We start from the raw sequence: 15,090 nt of genomic DNA, 5'->3' as shown, positions 1-15,090 counted from the left end.
ACATTGATAGTTTCCTATGTAAATGTAATATTTGTTCTTTTATATTAAACCATTACAATTGACTGTTTCTAAACGATATGTAGAATTTAAATAACATTGTTTCGTTTTCTTCAAATTAAGTACAATGCTATCTTATGTGGAAAAATATATTTTGTCTTTAATGAAAATTGTACAGATCGAAAAAAAATATAGAGAAAATTAAATATATCATTTTGACTATATTTTTTTACCTTGTCTATTAAAAACTCTAAAAATGAACAAAATGCACAATAAATCGAAACATTTCTGTCCAATACATGACGTTGTTAATTAAGATTAATTGTAAATATTCTAGTTTGTAAGCGTATGGTGAAATAAAAAGCTTAACTTAATCTTGTTGACCTTGAATATTGATTTTTTTCTGTTGATTGTAAATTAAAAAAAAATATATCTTATAAGTTTTCACATAGTGTACAATTTTTTTGTAGATATTGTTTAGATCATTAACATTCTGTAAAAAAAAATGTGTTCTTACTTTAGTAAATTAAAAATAATGAAAATATTTTAGTTACATAATTGGAATGTTGTTTATTTCCTGCATTATCTCCCGTTTAATTATTTAAGTTCTTACTTCTACTAACGAAATGAGTGGGAGCATAACCTGGTATCAAAATACTAGAGCAACCTATTAACATCCGCAACAGTTATACATGACTTTTCACTGGCGAAACGTCTGACTTCACACATTCCTATCTCAGTTTCGAATTCAGAATTTCGCCTAAATTTTCTTTAGCCTTGCAAAAGGATACGTTTTAAAACTAAGGTTAGGATTTTAAAAAATATTAAGCAAAGATATTTAATTAGTATTAGTGATGCTAACGCAGAGGGGTAGGCAGTGACCACGGACTCCTTTCTTCCTCATTGATACGTCTACGCATACATGCACATCGGGTTCGTGTTCTTGATCAGGCTCTTTTACAGTATTTCATCAATCTAGATATAACGTCTATTCAATGATGATTACAATTTTTAAATAACAATAACAAAAATCAGGTGACTAGCTGTCGTCCGCGCGAAGTTAAAAAAAACTATTGATCGCAGCGTTATGTTATATAGCCTAAAGTCTTCCTCTATAAATGGACTATCCAACAAAATATTTTTTTTGAAATCGGATCATTAGTTCCTGAGATTAGCGCGTTTAAACAAACAAACTCTTCCGCTTTATTACATTAGTGTAGATTTTAATAGTATTTATAGCAGCATAATTCAAAAGTGCAACACTAATTTAAAATAGCAATTTTAAGCACCACAGATATACAAATAAAAAAAATACAGACAAAAACTTAATGCCTTGTTAGCTATGTTTACTTCACCATTAGTGGCCAGTATTTTAATTTAATCCTAATAAAGAAAAATTTCCACAACACAAACGTTTCATATTTGTACACCATAAAATGCTGCTACGCCATAAGTTACCTAAAGGAATCGTATAATAAATTAATATGTCTTGTCGCAAGTACTAATTAACTTGGTAATATTTAAAAATACGGTCAACATAGATGGATAAAATAGAATATCAAAACAAAATCAAAAAGTAATAATCGTTTATTTTACAACTATCTTATTAAACAACGGCTAAATCGACTTGTAGTTAAGTATATTGACTAATTTAAACTTTTAATAAGTTTTTATAATCTTACTAATATAAATGCGAATGTTTTGATGGTTGATGGATGGATGTTTGTTTGAAGGTATCTCCGGAACGGCTGAACGAATTTTGATGAAACTTGTCACACATGTAAAACACAGTTTAGAAGAACACATCGGATAGGTTTCTTTATACTTCTGCGCGGACGAAATCGCGGGCGAAAGCTAGTTCTCACTAAGGTTTTAATTATTTTAATATCATAAAATATTCAACCAGTTTAACTAAAAAAAAATAATAATAAATCAAGCAACAAATGATTGAATTAAATCCAATCGTATTCAAGTGTTTTGTGAATGTTATGACAAATATGATCCGATGTGTGGGAACTGTATAAAGAATCAGAGCAATATTTCAAAACAAAATCAATACCGACTCGGCGAACAATTGAACAAGATCAATTTACAAAATTTCTTTGAGAATTGACAACACATGATCAGTTCCTCTTTAGACCTTACCGGGTGAGTATTAATCGAATTTTTTTCACTTTTAGCTAAATCGTTATATTCTTGTAAGGATTTCTTTTATAAATATAATTATAAAGAGGTATGCCTCCCATGATATGTAAAAAGACTTCATACTTTTTTATTTTAATTACTAGCAGCCGCCCGCAACTCCATCCGCGTGGAATAAAAAAAAAACAAAATTAGTAGGCTCTGTGTTCTTCCAGACTATGTTCTACATCTATGCCAAATTTCATCGATATTCGTTCACCCGTTCTGGCGATACTCAAACAAACATCCATCTATACATCTACAGAACTAATTATAAACCGTAAGTACATCTGTGCCGATCTCCATGTAACGAAAAAAATGTTATACAACTTATTTTAAAAACATTTATACATTAATGTTTACGTGCAAGAAAGATTTTTTTGCTAAGTTATTTTTATCAATTAAAAATGTTTACCTTGTTTACTTAGTATATAACAAATAAACATAATCATCCATAGATCTGCGTACTGCGTACATACAAAATAAAAATAAAAGGCAATTCTCTCTACTTATACGCTATTTAAAAATAGATAGGAAAGATAGAAAATGAAAAACAAAGCTAAGTAACCGGTGCCGACAGATGGCAGACGTGTCTTTTTGCTACTCGACTTGTACTACTCTGGGAACATTCCACTGACCATCTTTTAAGTTTGCGGTGCCATTGGCGTACTGGATGTTGTTAATTATGATGGTATTAAAAACATAATAACTGTTTATTTATATTTATGTAATTAATAAAGCATATGTACAACGATACTCTGCCAGCTATGAACCATCGCTTTACATTTTTTTCTTTGTTTAAACTTGCAAAATTCATAATCTTACTAATATTATAAAAGTTATTCTATGGATTGATGTTTGGTTGAAGGTATCTCCAGAACGGCTCAACGGATCTTTGATCATGAAATTTGAAATAAATAACACAGTCTGGAAGACCACATAGGCTACTTATATATATTTTTTTTCATTTCACGCGAATGGAGTTACGGGTGACGGCTACATAAGTGTAATCTTCTATATATATAAAAATCAATTGCATTTCTTTAGTCTCGCTAAAACTATCGAGTTTAATTATAACGACTGAACGAATTTATCTTATCTTGGTCTTGAAATGGTCGTTGAGGTCTGGGGAAGATTTAAAAAGTGAGGAAAATTCGAATATTTGCCGGGATTTTTTTTAATTACGCGCGGACGGAGTCGCGTCCGCCAGCTAGTTACGTATCAATGTATAGATATAGAACTAAAGACTAACCTAGCATCGATTGAGATGTATGGAAAAATATGTTACTTTATAGACACTTACAGCCGAAGGAAATAGGATAATGTTTATTAACGTTACACAACATCCTTAACTGATAAAGTATGCAAATCCGATTAGCTGTAGTCGATCACCATGTTATATATGTTTTGCTATTTTTAGTTCAGTTTAAGGATACTGTCGCTGGCGTTGTATGTTGGCATTGGCATATAAATATAACAGGTTACATTTAAACCATCTTTAATTTCATTTTATTCGTACAATTGAAAATATAAATAGCATATGAACAAGCAAAACTATTACTTGGTATTACAAAAACTGGCAGCTCTCCTCTTAAGAGAATGCAACCATGAACACGTTCCATAAAAACATAAAATGAATTCGTTCCATTAAGGAACACGTCCTAAGCCCAGTTCCTAACAAGGAGCATTGCAAAATTCATTGTCAACTAAAATAAATCGTTGGTATTACTAGATAAGTTGGTCTATTAGATGGTTTTTCATTCAGGACCGGTTCCCGGAGTTGTGAGGGTTTAAAAGCGGGAGTCGGGAGTTGGTAAGGCATTCCCGTGTCGTCAGTCCCCCAGGTATCCTGCACCTAGTCATGTGGCGTTTGTTCTTTCTAATTGCTGCCGTCACGGCGCAGATTCCCTCATTGGGATTCTGCCCCGATTATCAGGTGAGCTAAAAGTTTTATTATAATTTAATTAAAGTTAGGTTTCATAAAGAAAGAGAAGAGAATCTTCTTACTCTATATACGTTATTCTGTGTTCGAACGAATAATATTTGTTCCTATATATAAACAAATTCTTTATAGTAATATGTTGTTTATTTTTCTATCATAATTAATTTACATAACAATTCATATGACCTCGACCTATGGATTTGGGTCGCATCAGGTGTGCTATAGTAATTAGTAGGCGACGCAGACAGCAACCGGTCGTCACGGTCATTGACACCACTGTTACCGGACACTTTCGATCTCGTCGAGACTGACACAATAACTGTCACACGGTCTTTAGTGGGATGTAGCGAATTTGATACTGGATCTTAATATTTTGTTGAGGGTTTTTAATTAATAAAATTTAAATTGCTACAGTAAAGTAAAGTTATACAGACTACTTAACCTCGATTATGATCTGTTCGACAGCCGATGGCAAGCTTCAACATGAACCGTTTCCTGGGCACCTGGTACGAGGCAGAGCGCTACTTCACGGTGAGCGAGCTGGGCAGCCGCTGCGTCACCACCAAATACGAAAGTACGCCTGAGGGCCGCATCCTAGTTTCCAACGAAATCACCAACGCCATGTGAGTACACGAACAGCACTTTAGTAACCCTGTTGTTATCTATATACCTGATTCTCATAGGTCCCAATTAGACATCAAGCGGTCCAAGAAAGTCCAAGGAGTTTATTAGCAATAAGAAAACAACAAACTACACAATTTATCTTTCTATTTGTACCATCATTAGATCTAATCTCTACATTAATTTGAAATGTTATTGAAGCTATGCTAGCTATATTAAAAATATAGTAGTAGATGGTTTTTTGTACAATTCTCAAAGGAGTTTACAATAAAAAAGTATTGGAATATCTGGTCTACTGAATTATAGAATAAGATAGCATCTATTTATTATTACTATTTTTCTACCACCGTTTATTATTCTGTACACAGGACGGGTATGAAGAGAGTGCTGGACGGTCATCTGCAGATGATAGGTCGCGAGGGTGAGGGCCGCATGATTGTGAAGTACGCCACGCTGCCTGTGCCCTACGATACAGAGTTTAGCGTGCTTGACACCGACTACGATACTTATGCTGTTATGTGGTCGTGCAGTGGTATCGGTCCTGTTCACATCCGTAAGTACTAGCAGATATTGTGCTCATATACTCAGTCTGTGCTATAGGGCAGGGCGCAATTGGGCGACCGGCTCAGGCGATGGGCAGAATTGCACAATGTCGCATAACTTTGTTAGGTTAATTAAAGTAAATCGAAAAAATCTCATTACTTAAAATACTGTATAAATAATATGGGCCCATCTACAATGATATTTAAAATTAATACGAGACAAAAATACAATAACCAGTTAGAGTACGTAAATTAATAGTAATTCTTTATTAATTTCTTACAGAAAACGCATGGGTGCTAACCCGTGACAGACTCGCGCCACAGATGACCATGCAAAAAGCGTACGCTGCACTGGAAAAATTCAAGGTATCGAGAACATTCTTCGTGAAGACAAACCAAGAGGACTGCTACATACTTCCCGACCCGGCTGCTTACTCTGAGTACAAGGAGGCAGGAATCGAAGTATCTGGGAAGCATGCAAGCCTGGTACCCGTACCCGCCGCTACTGATGCCGAACCTGTTGTCGAGGTATTAAATATTGTTTAAAAAGATTATTTAAAAACAGTTTTTTTAATTATCTTAAGTAGGATAATCCAAAAACTACAAGAAATAAATCTACAATAATAAAAAAAAACTATACGTAAACGTTAAAGAGCAATAGAAAAAAAGTAATTTTTCTCTACATCTTTACTGGGACGTGACCCAATTTAAAAAATTGCCAATTATTGTTTTTTTTATTTATTCATCCGAATTTCTTTAACAGAAGAAAGTAGATGCGGAAGTCAAGCCTGAAGTGCCAGAGGTTAAATCTGCTGTTCCGGAAGTTATCAACGAGCCCCAAGTTGTACCTGAAATAAAAGCAGCCGAAACTATGGCTAAGGAAGAGAAGACAGAAATGCCAGAACAAACTACTGAAGTCAAAAAAGAGATGCCTGAAATAAAGGAAGAAGCACCGAAAGAAAAGGATCTTCCAGTTAAACCGATACAGTAACTCTTGTCTCACTAATTAGCCAACAAGATATTTGTACGTAGCTAAAAAAGTAGTGCGAAGCTTTCCAAAAAGGCTTGTACCAAATAAAACCTTACCGCGGGTTAGATTTTCAATAGTTATAATAAACCAATGTGACTTTTTCTTGTCAGTTCAATTGTAATAAACGAATTTAATAAACATATTTTTTTTATTTTCACTAAGTCTTATTAGCCGACGGCAAGAGTAATATATGAGATAGTCAGGATATGTATTAACTTATTATAATTAATGTTTCTGATTAATTCTTACTTTATCTAAAAAGACTAACTGTCCACTCAGAGTTGTTTAGTGTAAATTTTGTACAAGACAATAAGGCTCTCCCTAAATGATCGACTAAAAACTCTGAGCACAGGGGAAGTAGTTGAAAAAGTTGATTAAAATAAAAGCTAATATAACATGTTATATTTTAATGCTAATTAAAAATTGTTTGAAAAAAGGCAAAAGGAAAGGGTCTGATTGTATTGGTCAGGCTGTTACTGTGCACCCACTCCCGGCCGCTATCCCACTACTGCCCGATACGGGGACTTTTGGCTGCTGGGTTTCCCCCCTGGCCCGGTTCGCCCCTCCTTAGTCAACCTGCAACCCCCAGACTCCTCCGGGGGTTCCATATCAATACCAGGCTTAGTGTGGACGTCCAGTCAACATGGGCCACACAGCACCAGGACTCCCGACCTCAAACCATCCTCCATACCCGACCTCCGAGCAGCCGGATTACAGGAGACGCCACGCTCCCAGTCGACAGACTTAACGAATTATCAGAATAGGTAGAACTTAAAGTTGTGCATTCAAAACCCAGATAGTATTTTTTTTTTTTGAATGAAAATTATTTAAGACTGTTTTTCATCCCTGAAATTGATAGAGATTTTAAAGTAAATATTATTTTCACATAGTATTTTTAAAATATGGAACAAATAATTTTCAAATAACTTAAAGAAAGCGCCCTCTAGAAAATTGAAGTTATAATATTGCAGAAACTAGAAACTTAATATGTAACCTACAGCGCCCTGAAGATGGCGTTATTTAGCAGAAACACTTTTTAAGCTAGATTGATAAGTAGTATAATCTTATATATAAAATTTTCGTGTCACAATTTTCGTTCCCATACTCCTTCGAAACGGCTTGACCGATTCTCATGAAATTTTGTGAGCGTATTGAGTAGGTCTGAGAATCGGCCGACATCTATTTTAAATCCCGCGCGGCGGAGTCGCGGACGACAGCTTGTGATGTATAAAATTACTTAAACAATTGCTGTATCATATATTTTCATAGATTTCGCGGCCATCTGAGGCGATTTATTAGCTTACGGACATTTTGAGAGTCTGTCTCTACAAACACATTTGCCTTTTAATAGACCAAATTATATATCAATGTATGCTAAGATTTTTATAAGAAAATAGTACTGTTATAGAAAAAGATTAGGGTAAAGATAATTAGAACATTAAAAAGCAGATTCATCGTATATAATAAGATGACATTGCTTTGAAGTTATTTGCTAAGTTACGTTGAATTGTTACCAAAAGACATCAACGACTTAAAATATGTTTAATTTAAAAAAAAACTATAGGTAGGCAATCAAGAAGCAGCTGTTTTTATGCCAGATTGGCAAAAAGATGACGTTTTTGCATGTAAGTATGTTTGTATTTAGGTTTATATGTTTAAGTACAGTTGTTCATTCAACTGTGACCTTTTTTAACTTAACCGGCTGAACCGACTTTGACGAGTTACACTCGAATTATATGCTTCCCCAGAGAATCGTATAAATAGTATAGTCAGGAGTGATGAATTTTTTTAATGCATAGTACAAAATAAAACTACCTAGTCATTTTGTTATCATAACGTTAAAAAATATGTTCTCAAATTGCGTACCGCCATACTATATGCAATCATATCGAGGTTTACTTATAAAATAGCGAGTCATGGAATGCTTCCGTGCGTCTCATGAATGCCCGCCCAGTCGAGTGCCAACTGCAAAGTATCGCAGACGCATCTATTGGATTATAATCGGCGTCAACATTGTTTTTATTTTTTTGTTGACAGCGGTGTTAAGTTGCCTGTAAGTTCAAATAAAGGTAAGTCTTTTAAATTTTTTAATCGATGAGATAAAAAAAATTATTTATGTTTATTTTGGAAATTAAATATCATTGTCAAAAAAAATTGGTAAATATTTTTAATTAAATTCAGTTAAAAAAAAATAATTTTTACTCTTTTCAACTCAAATATTGGTGAGAATTTAAAGTTACATAAAATGTTTGTTTAGAAACAATCTTATATTACAAAATATTATGATGAAAATATAATCTTAATATATTTACAATCAAAAACTGACGTTCAATGTCCTCAAACCAATGCCAAGACCTTGATAGTTGATACTTTATTACCAGTTTAGTGAGATACAGTGGAGTTGACATCGTAGATTTTATCCACAAAATATTGGAGAAAAAATCGAATTCAATTAACTTAAAGTATTTGTTCAAAATAATCTTAATGTTTTCCTTCCTAACAAAGTTAAGATAACAAAAAATAAGGTTAAAAACTTTGCTCCGAATAATTAACTTTACGACACAAGTAACTTACTACTTAGTAATGTTTAAAGTTAATGTTTATTTAACGATGTATTTTATTCTTTAGTTATTGGGTTAAATTCAGATCACGTGAAGCAACTTGCTTGGAGGCCGTACAAGTACATACCACCGAGCCGCATATTCTGATAATAAGCAATACGAAAATATTATACCGTTTTACCCTAGCCTCGACAGACGGCAGATGCGACATAGAGTTTGAAACTTTAATAGGCATTTAATAGAATATTAGCCACCCAGAGACTAAATTCCAGTCCTTTCCTTCTACCATTTTGATAAGAAAAGGAAAAAAAGCTGGCAACGCAGCTGCGGTTCTTCTGATGTTGTGGATATCCATGAGCATCCGTGACCTCTTCTTGTCAAGTGTACTGGTCGTTTTCCTCCGTTCTTACGATAAAGGGGGATTGAACTCGCAAGGGAAACAGACACACGGGAAGGATAGATGCCCCTTTTTGTAACTCCACTCATTTTTTATTCATTTATAGTAGCCATCACATCGAAAACTTATTCAAGATATCAATGGGTGGGGGTGGGGTTCCCTTCTTTAGTCTTTTAGTTAATACTAACAAAAACAAGAAGTATAAACCATGATGACACAAGATTGTTAATCGAACTGACAATAGCTCACAGGATATAGTAATATTATACAAATTAGGTAACATTGAATGATTACATTCAAAGTAATAAAGTTGGATGTGTTGTCAAAGAAAATAATGTAAATAAATTTAAGTCAAATGCATCGCTAAACATTCACATCGTTTAATTGTTTTCAAAAGAATATTGTTAGTCGATTTCTAAGAACAAGGTCGCGCTGCTCGGACTATTATGCTCCATTCATCGTAATTTTACATACATTTGCCACAACAACAGTTATGTTATAGTCGCTCACGCAATAATACAGTCCATAATACTGGAGTGTCTGTATGTAATTTTATAAAATCATATTCCGCTCATATTTGCGTTGCTAACAATGAAAATATACCCGGAAATTTATGTCTGTGTCCGTCCTTAAGTCCGCGTTTATTCCGAACAGTCCGAAACGGTTGGACCGATTTTAACGGGACTTTTACTTATAAGAAGTTGTGGGTAACTGTTTGTATTAAAATATATGTGATATTTGTCAAAGATGTAATTACCAGCCAGCATGGATTTAATGGATAAAGATATAATTTAATTACAAGCTGTTGCCTGCGACTTTGTCCGCATGAAATTAGATATAAACTATGTATTTTATTTTGCAAGAATTAATTAATAAGTTACTTTTGCATTTTTGACAAAAGTTATTATACCAAGAATAACTTATAAGCTGCTGAATTATTTAATTTGGTATAGGTAGAGTGGACGCAAGTTTACCAGGTCGTTGCTCTTATACATTGTAATTGTTTTTTTTTAAACAGAGGAATTTATATTTACAAATTGACACTCTAATTATATTCAACGATTTTTATTGTTTGGTAGACATAACCAGGTGTTTGACATACATTTAACAAGTTCATTTTAAATTATTTATCAATTGTTTTGTACATAACATAATAATTAATTTCACCCAGGAAAACCAATATGAATGTTTTAAATAAAATAATATATAATACAAAGCTCATCTTACTTCAAGTAAGATAATGATAAAGCTTATGTTATAAATGCGAATATTTGGATGGATGGATGGATGATTGTTTGAAAGAATAATATCTCCAGAACGGCTCAACGAATCTCAATGAAATTTGGCATAAATGTAGAACATAGTCCGGAAGAACAAATAGGCTACTTATTATTGTGTTAATTCCGCGCGGACAGAGTCGCAGGCGACAACTAGTAAGTCATAAAGGTAACCTACGTACAAAATATAAAATGCTAATCTTCTGAATTGGTACTTTACTGCATAATGCTATAATTTTTTACACCCCTCTTCTTTACTTTATTCATAACTGTGAGGTGAAAAACTCACAAATATTTACTTAAGTATAGTGAAGACAACTTAAAATCTGTTTGTAGAGAATCAAACTTACGTTTACAAGAACACGTTAATTATTATACGAACGTGTGAATTGAATTCTCACAGATATTTAAATTTACTCTTGTACGCTATGACGTCATTTCAGGAAATCTTTTAGTTGAATCAAATTGAGTCGTCAGTTTTTTCTTCCATAAAAATCCCACTTAGTAATAACACTAAATAGCATAGTATAAATATTTTTTACAATAATTATGTACTAAATTAACACACAAATAAGTTAAACGCGTTTTATATATTAAACGACTCCTCTGCCCTCGATATGTAGTTAAATCTTTTATTCATTTTTTTATTTGGCAGCAATAACTGCATACGTTTATGTACTTTTAATGCCTCGTTCCAAATGCATTTAATTAGTTAACGTACTTTAACAGTTTAATAAACTTTAATACAGGTATTCTATGAGCCAAGGACATCAAATGAAGTTTGACAAAAAAACAATTGGGTTATTTCGCGTCTTTAACTCATTTAAAGACTGGTTTTAAAGCGTTTTAAATGCCATATTATCGATTTATCGTATACGTTAAACTAAAGATTAATATTAGTTATCTGAGCAAACACATTTTGCGGAACTGTTCAAAATCTATTTACACTTATCCATTCAAAATTAACAGCACTAAAGTTATTGACATAGTTATGTTAATAGGAAAGTAAATAAAAGCTTATTTTCCTAGAATTATATGGTCTTCGTTTTTTATTTTAATATTTAAGCGATGGGTTATGATATCCAGTGACAAATAAAAACTAAAAACTTGTCTATGAACGTGATGTTCACACAAATGGAATAGATTAAACAATGTTAATTCTAAGATATAATTTAAGCTACTATTAAGTAACTTGTTAAAAAACAGTTGCAAGGTCAAAACAACTTTTAAGTTATTAGAGTGTTAGTATGATTTAATATTAAACCACGTAGCTAAATAACCTGTAAAAACTAACCTTGCAAAGTGTATTACAAACATCATACCTACAACTCAGTAATTTTTAGGGTTCCGTACCTCAAAGAAAAAAACGGAACCCTTATAGGATGACCTTGTCGTCCGTCCGTCTGTCTGTCAAGACCCTTTTTTATATCAATGTTATTTCCTAAGATATTTCTAATATTATAGTTTACTAGCAATTTTTTTTATTATGCGATCCTTTAAGATCAGAATTTAATGTTTACTTTTTCTCTTTCTTTCTAATACTTCTCTTTCTTTCTCAATAGCCAGCAATGCATCTGCGGTTTCTTTAGTATTGTGGATGTCCATGGGCGTTGTTGATCACCTCGGTGTTCCCACAACATCTTTGCCCCATTTCTTAAATTCTCCATTCTTAAAAGAAGTACTTTATAAAATGCGGTCTATCGTTATTTGTAACTTGTAATTTTTACATCGACAAAAAATATTTTTATATATTTCGTGTTACCTTGAATGTTTTGATTTAATGTTAAAAACATGTACATATTTAAATAAATTAAATACCAACAAAGTTGAAGGTTTTCTTTAATTTAATGATTTAGGTTGCACCTGAAATAAAGGCGTAATATTTTTTTTTGCAACAATTTACAATAATTTTAACATAAATATCCAATATTTTATGTGGATTTGTTAGTGAATTTAAAGTTCGGTCTTACTGCTTCCCAAAAATGGTAAAAATTTTACACTTAACAACTAATAAAACTGGTCTGTATACTATTTTTTATAATTAATGTTTGTTTGTCTGACTGTGTTCCGGCCTGTTTGTCTTGCCTTTGTTCCGGGTAATCTCCAACACAACTGCAACAATTTTTACGGGACTTAAACTGGAAGGAAGTCTATGTGTGCTGACGAAGCTGCGGGCAAATGTTAACTACCAATGAATTACTATAATATGTAGAATCTTCATTTTACTCCCCTTGTTTGTACTCGAGGTTCATGCAGAGCGAGAGCTTAATTTAATTAGTATTAATCATGCTAAATAAATTAAATAAATCTGGGCTCATGTTAGATAGGAATGTAGGTATTAATTTTTGTCTCTAGTCTATAATATTTAGATTGTTTTCCTGTTTCATTTTATGGGCTTTAAGGGTTTCAATTATACGTTCATGTTAGAGATGCAATTTAACCGATTCCATTACCAGTATGGTAACCAACTGGTGATAAAATTTATTGCTGGTACTATATAGTTATAGATATCTGCGAATGGCCGTGCATTAACATTGCTATCTAACAAAACAAGCACTTGAAACCGGGGGAGTAAAAATTGATAACCATCAATATTACTTATATTGATCGTTCCGTCGATATTCGAACTAAATAAAATATAACTCTAAAAATGGACAAAAATATTTGCGACTTACCAAAAAAATTCAGCACTAACAATTCTTAGTCTTTAAACTTTACTATTTCCAGATGTCTGTACTAAGGGCAATCGCCGTGTTCCTCTGCGGGTTCCTGTCTCTCAGGATATGCAGGGCACAGATTGTCTTCCCTGGTACCTGTCCAGATGTTGAAGCGATGAAAAACTTTGACGCTGAGCGAGTGAGTCAATCCATAAAATATTCTATTTTAAATACTATTATAACAATTTTATTTTGATTCTCTCCTCAAAATTGTGATGTTCTAGCTTAATTAAATGTGTATAAGTTTTCCATTAATATATTTTTAGAAGTTTAAACCTTTTATAACATTTTACTAATTTTTGACTTAGCTTATATTTGAATATTGTGGTTAACGACCAAATTTTTTTATTATTTCAGTACTTAGGTAGGTGGTACGAGGTAGAAAAATATTTCGCATTCTTCGAGCTCGGCGGGCGATGCATCACAGCTGACTACGGACAGAAAGATGACTTGATTACTGTTACGAATAAGCAAATCAATAACATGTAAGTATTTATTACATACGTAAATGTTTTTTACACATTAAAAACAAATATTAAGAATGGCTTCTACGAATAAGAAACCAGAAATATCACAGGTATCAAATTAAAACTGTATGCTGTAAATTAATACAATATCATCCTGTTTATAAAAATATAATATCTTTACAGAACTGGGTCTACCAATGAAATAAAGGGATATGCGACTAAAGAAAGCGGGGAAGCAGATGAAGCGAAGCTCTCCGTATACTTCCCAAAGATGCCGATCAACATCGCCGCCCCCTACTGGATTGTTGGCACCGACTACGATAGCTATTCCGTCATATGGAGCTGCTACGAATTTGGAACGCTATTTAACACACGTTAGTATTTATATCCTTGTTGATATAGCGCCTATAGTTTTTTTAATAGCTTCTATATTCTAAGCGTAGTTTCTCTATATTAATGAGTAGGAGCAGTGGGTAAAAAGGTAAATGTATCTGTCACAATTCCGCAGCAGTGTTAAACACAGACGAGTCGTTCTAAACGCCACCATCAAGATATGCAAAAATATTACTAAGCTATTGCATTTAAAAACCACGACAAATGCCAATTATAGCACCTACAAATAGCCATATCTAATGTTATCAGGAAAACCTTGGTTTTTGCTTCCATAATCCAATCTTTGTATAATTTTTCGTATGCACAACTAATATTGTTAATGTTAACATTTCAGGAAACGCCTGGATATTGACGAGGCAACGAAATCCTCCAAAATCGGTACTAAAGGCGGCGTATAAAGTTACTAAAGAGAACAACATCGATCAGTCTTACTTCACTAAAACCGATCAGACAAATTGCACGGTTATTGAAGACGAAGATTAAGCTGTATGAAGTAAATTATTTATGCTATTATAATATTAGAAAGGATTCTATGTCATTAGTACCTGACCGAAGTTTCTTGGCTTCAAAAGGTACTAGCATTTATTTTTGCTACGACGAAAGTTTTTGTGGATTTCCACTCTCGAAACACGTGTATAAAACAGTGTAATTCCTCTCATTTTGTTTAATAAAACAGAGAGAACGATATAGTTTAATAAAATAAAATTTCACAATAAAAGGACCACTACTTTATAAATGGTTGGCTTATGTTGTTTTAAACAAAAACGTAAATAATTTTAAAAGCGTTATTTAGTATTGTGGAATTAAAATTTAATTATAGGCATATGTTTCAAAATATTCCGGCTTTTCGAATATGTACTTTAAGATTTCATATCTATTTATTTTTTAACCGATAAGAAGTCGGTTTTGCCTATAAATTTTGTCATTTACAAAGTAACACCCTATACATATCACCCCCTATAAAT

General features: G+C 32.8%; 2 protein-coding genes across 4 annotated transcripts; both read left to right on the top strand.

Moving 5' to 3' along the window:
• The first annotated feature begins 2,063 nt into the window (after positions 1-2,063).
• On the top strand, positions 2,064-6,445 carry LOC106124115 (apolipoprotein D). Of its 2 annotated transcripts, none has more exons than XM_013320580.1 (6): positions 2,064-2,145; positions 3,944-4,114; positions 4,586-4,743; positions 5,110-5,294; positions 5,567-5,811; positions 6,050-6,445. In XM_013320580.1, exons 2-6 carry the CDS (start codon positions 4,040-4,042, stop codon positions 6,272-6,274), a joined length of 888 nt encoding a protein of 295 aa, XP_013176034.1. In that variant the 5' UTR covers positions 2,064-2,145; positions 3,944-4,039; the 3' UTR covers positions 6,275-6,445. The 2 variants fall into 2 exon arrangements, with proteins under 2 accessions (XP_013176034.1, XP_013176033.1); XM_013320579.1 differs by having other exon boundaries at positions 6,047-6,445.
• A 1,809-nt stretch (positions 6,446-8,254) lies between these two features.
• LOC106124234 (apolipoprotein D-like) lies at positions 8,255-15,088 on the top strand. 2 transcript variants are annotated; one of them, XM_013320702.1, is made up of 5 exons: positions 8,255-8,382; positions 13,276-13,404; positions 13,623-13,750; positions 13,916-14,106; positions 14,460-15,088. In XM_013320702.1, exons 2-5 carry the CDS (start codon positions 13,276-13,278, stop codon positions 14,606-14,608), a joined length of 597 nt encoding a protein of 198 aa, XP_013176156.1. In that variant the 5' UTR covers positions 8,255-8,382; the 3' UTR covers positions 14,609-15,088.
• The last annotated feature ends 2 nt before the right edge of the window (positions 15,089-15,090 follow it).

The sequence above is a fragment of the Papilio xuthus genome, unplaced genomic scaffold, assembly GCF_000836235.2.
Source record: "Papilio xuthus unplaced genomic scaffold, Pxut_1.1 DF825946.1, whole genome shotgun sequence".
Classification (NCBI taxonomy): Eukaryota; Metazoa; Arthropoda; class Insecta; order Lepidoptera; family Papilionidae; genus Papilio; species Papilio xuthus.
The sequence above is the reverse complement of the archived record's forward strand: the minus strand, read 5'-3'. Positions and strand labels throughout refer to the sequence as shown.

Coding starts and splice junctions, on each gene's coding strand:
- LOC106124234 (XM_013320702.1), top strand. CDS start 13,276: ATGTCTGTACTAAGGGCAATCGCCGTGTTCCTCTGCGGGTTCCTGTCT. Junction 13,405..13,622: donor AAAACTTTGACGCTGAGCGA/GTGAGTCAATCC, acceptor TTATTATTTCAG/TACTTAGGTAGGTGGTACGA. Junction 14,107..14,459: donor TGGAACGCTATTTAACACAC/GTTAGTATTTAT, acceptor TTAACATTTCAG/GAAACGCCTGGATATTGACG.
- LOC106124115 (XM_013320579.1), top strand. CDS start 4,040: ATGTGGCGTTTGTTCTTTCTAATTGCTGCCGTCACGGCGCAGATTCCC. Junction 5,295..5,566: donor TATCGGTCCTGTTCACATCC/GTAAGTACTAGC, acceptor AATTTCTTACAG/AAAACGCATGGGTGCTAACC. Junction 5,812..6,046: donor ATGCCGAACCTGTTGTCGAG/GTATTAAATATT, acceptor TTTCTTTAACAG/AAGAAAGTAGATGCGGAAGT.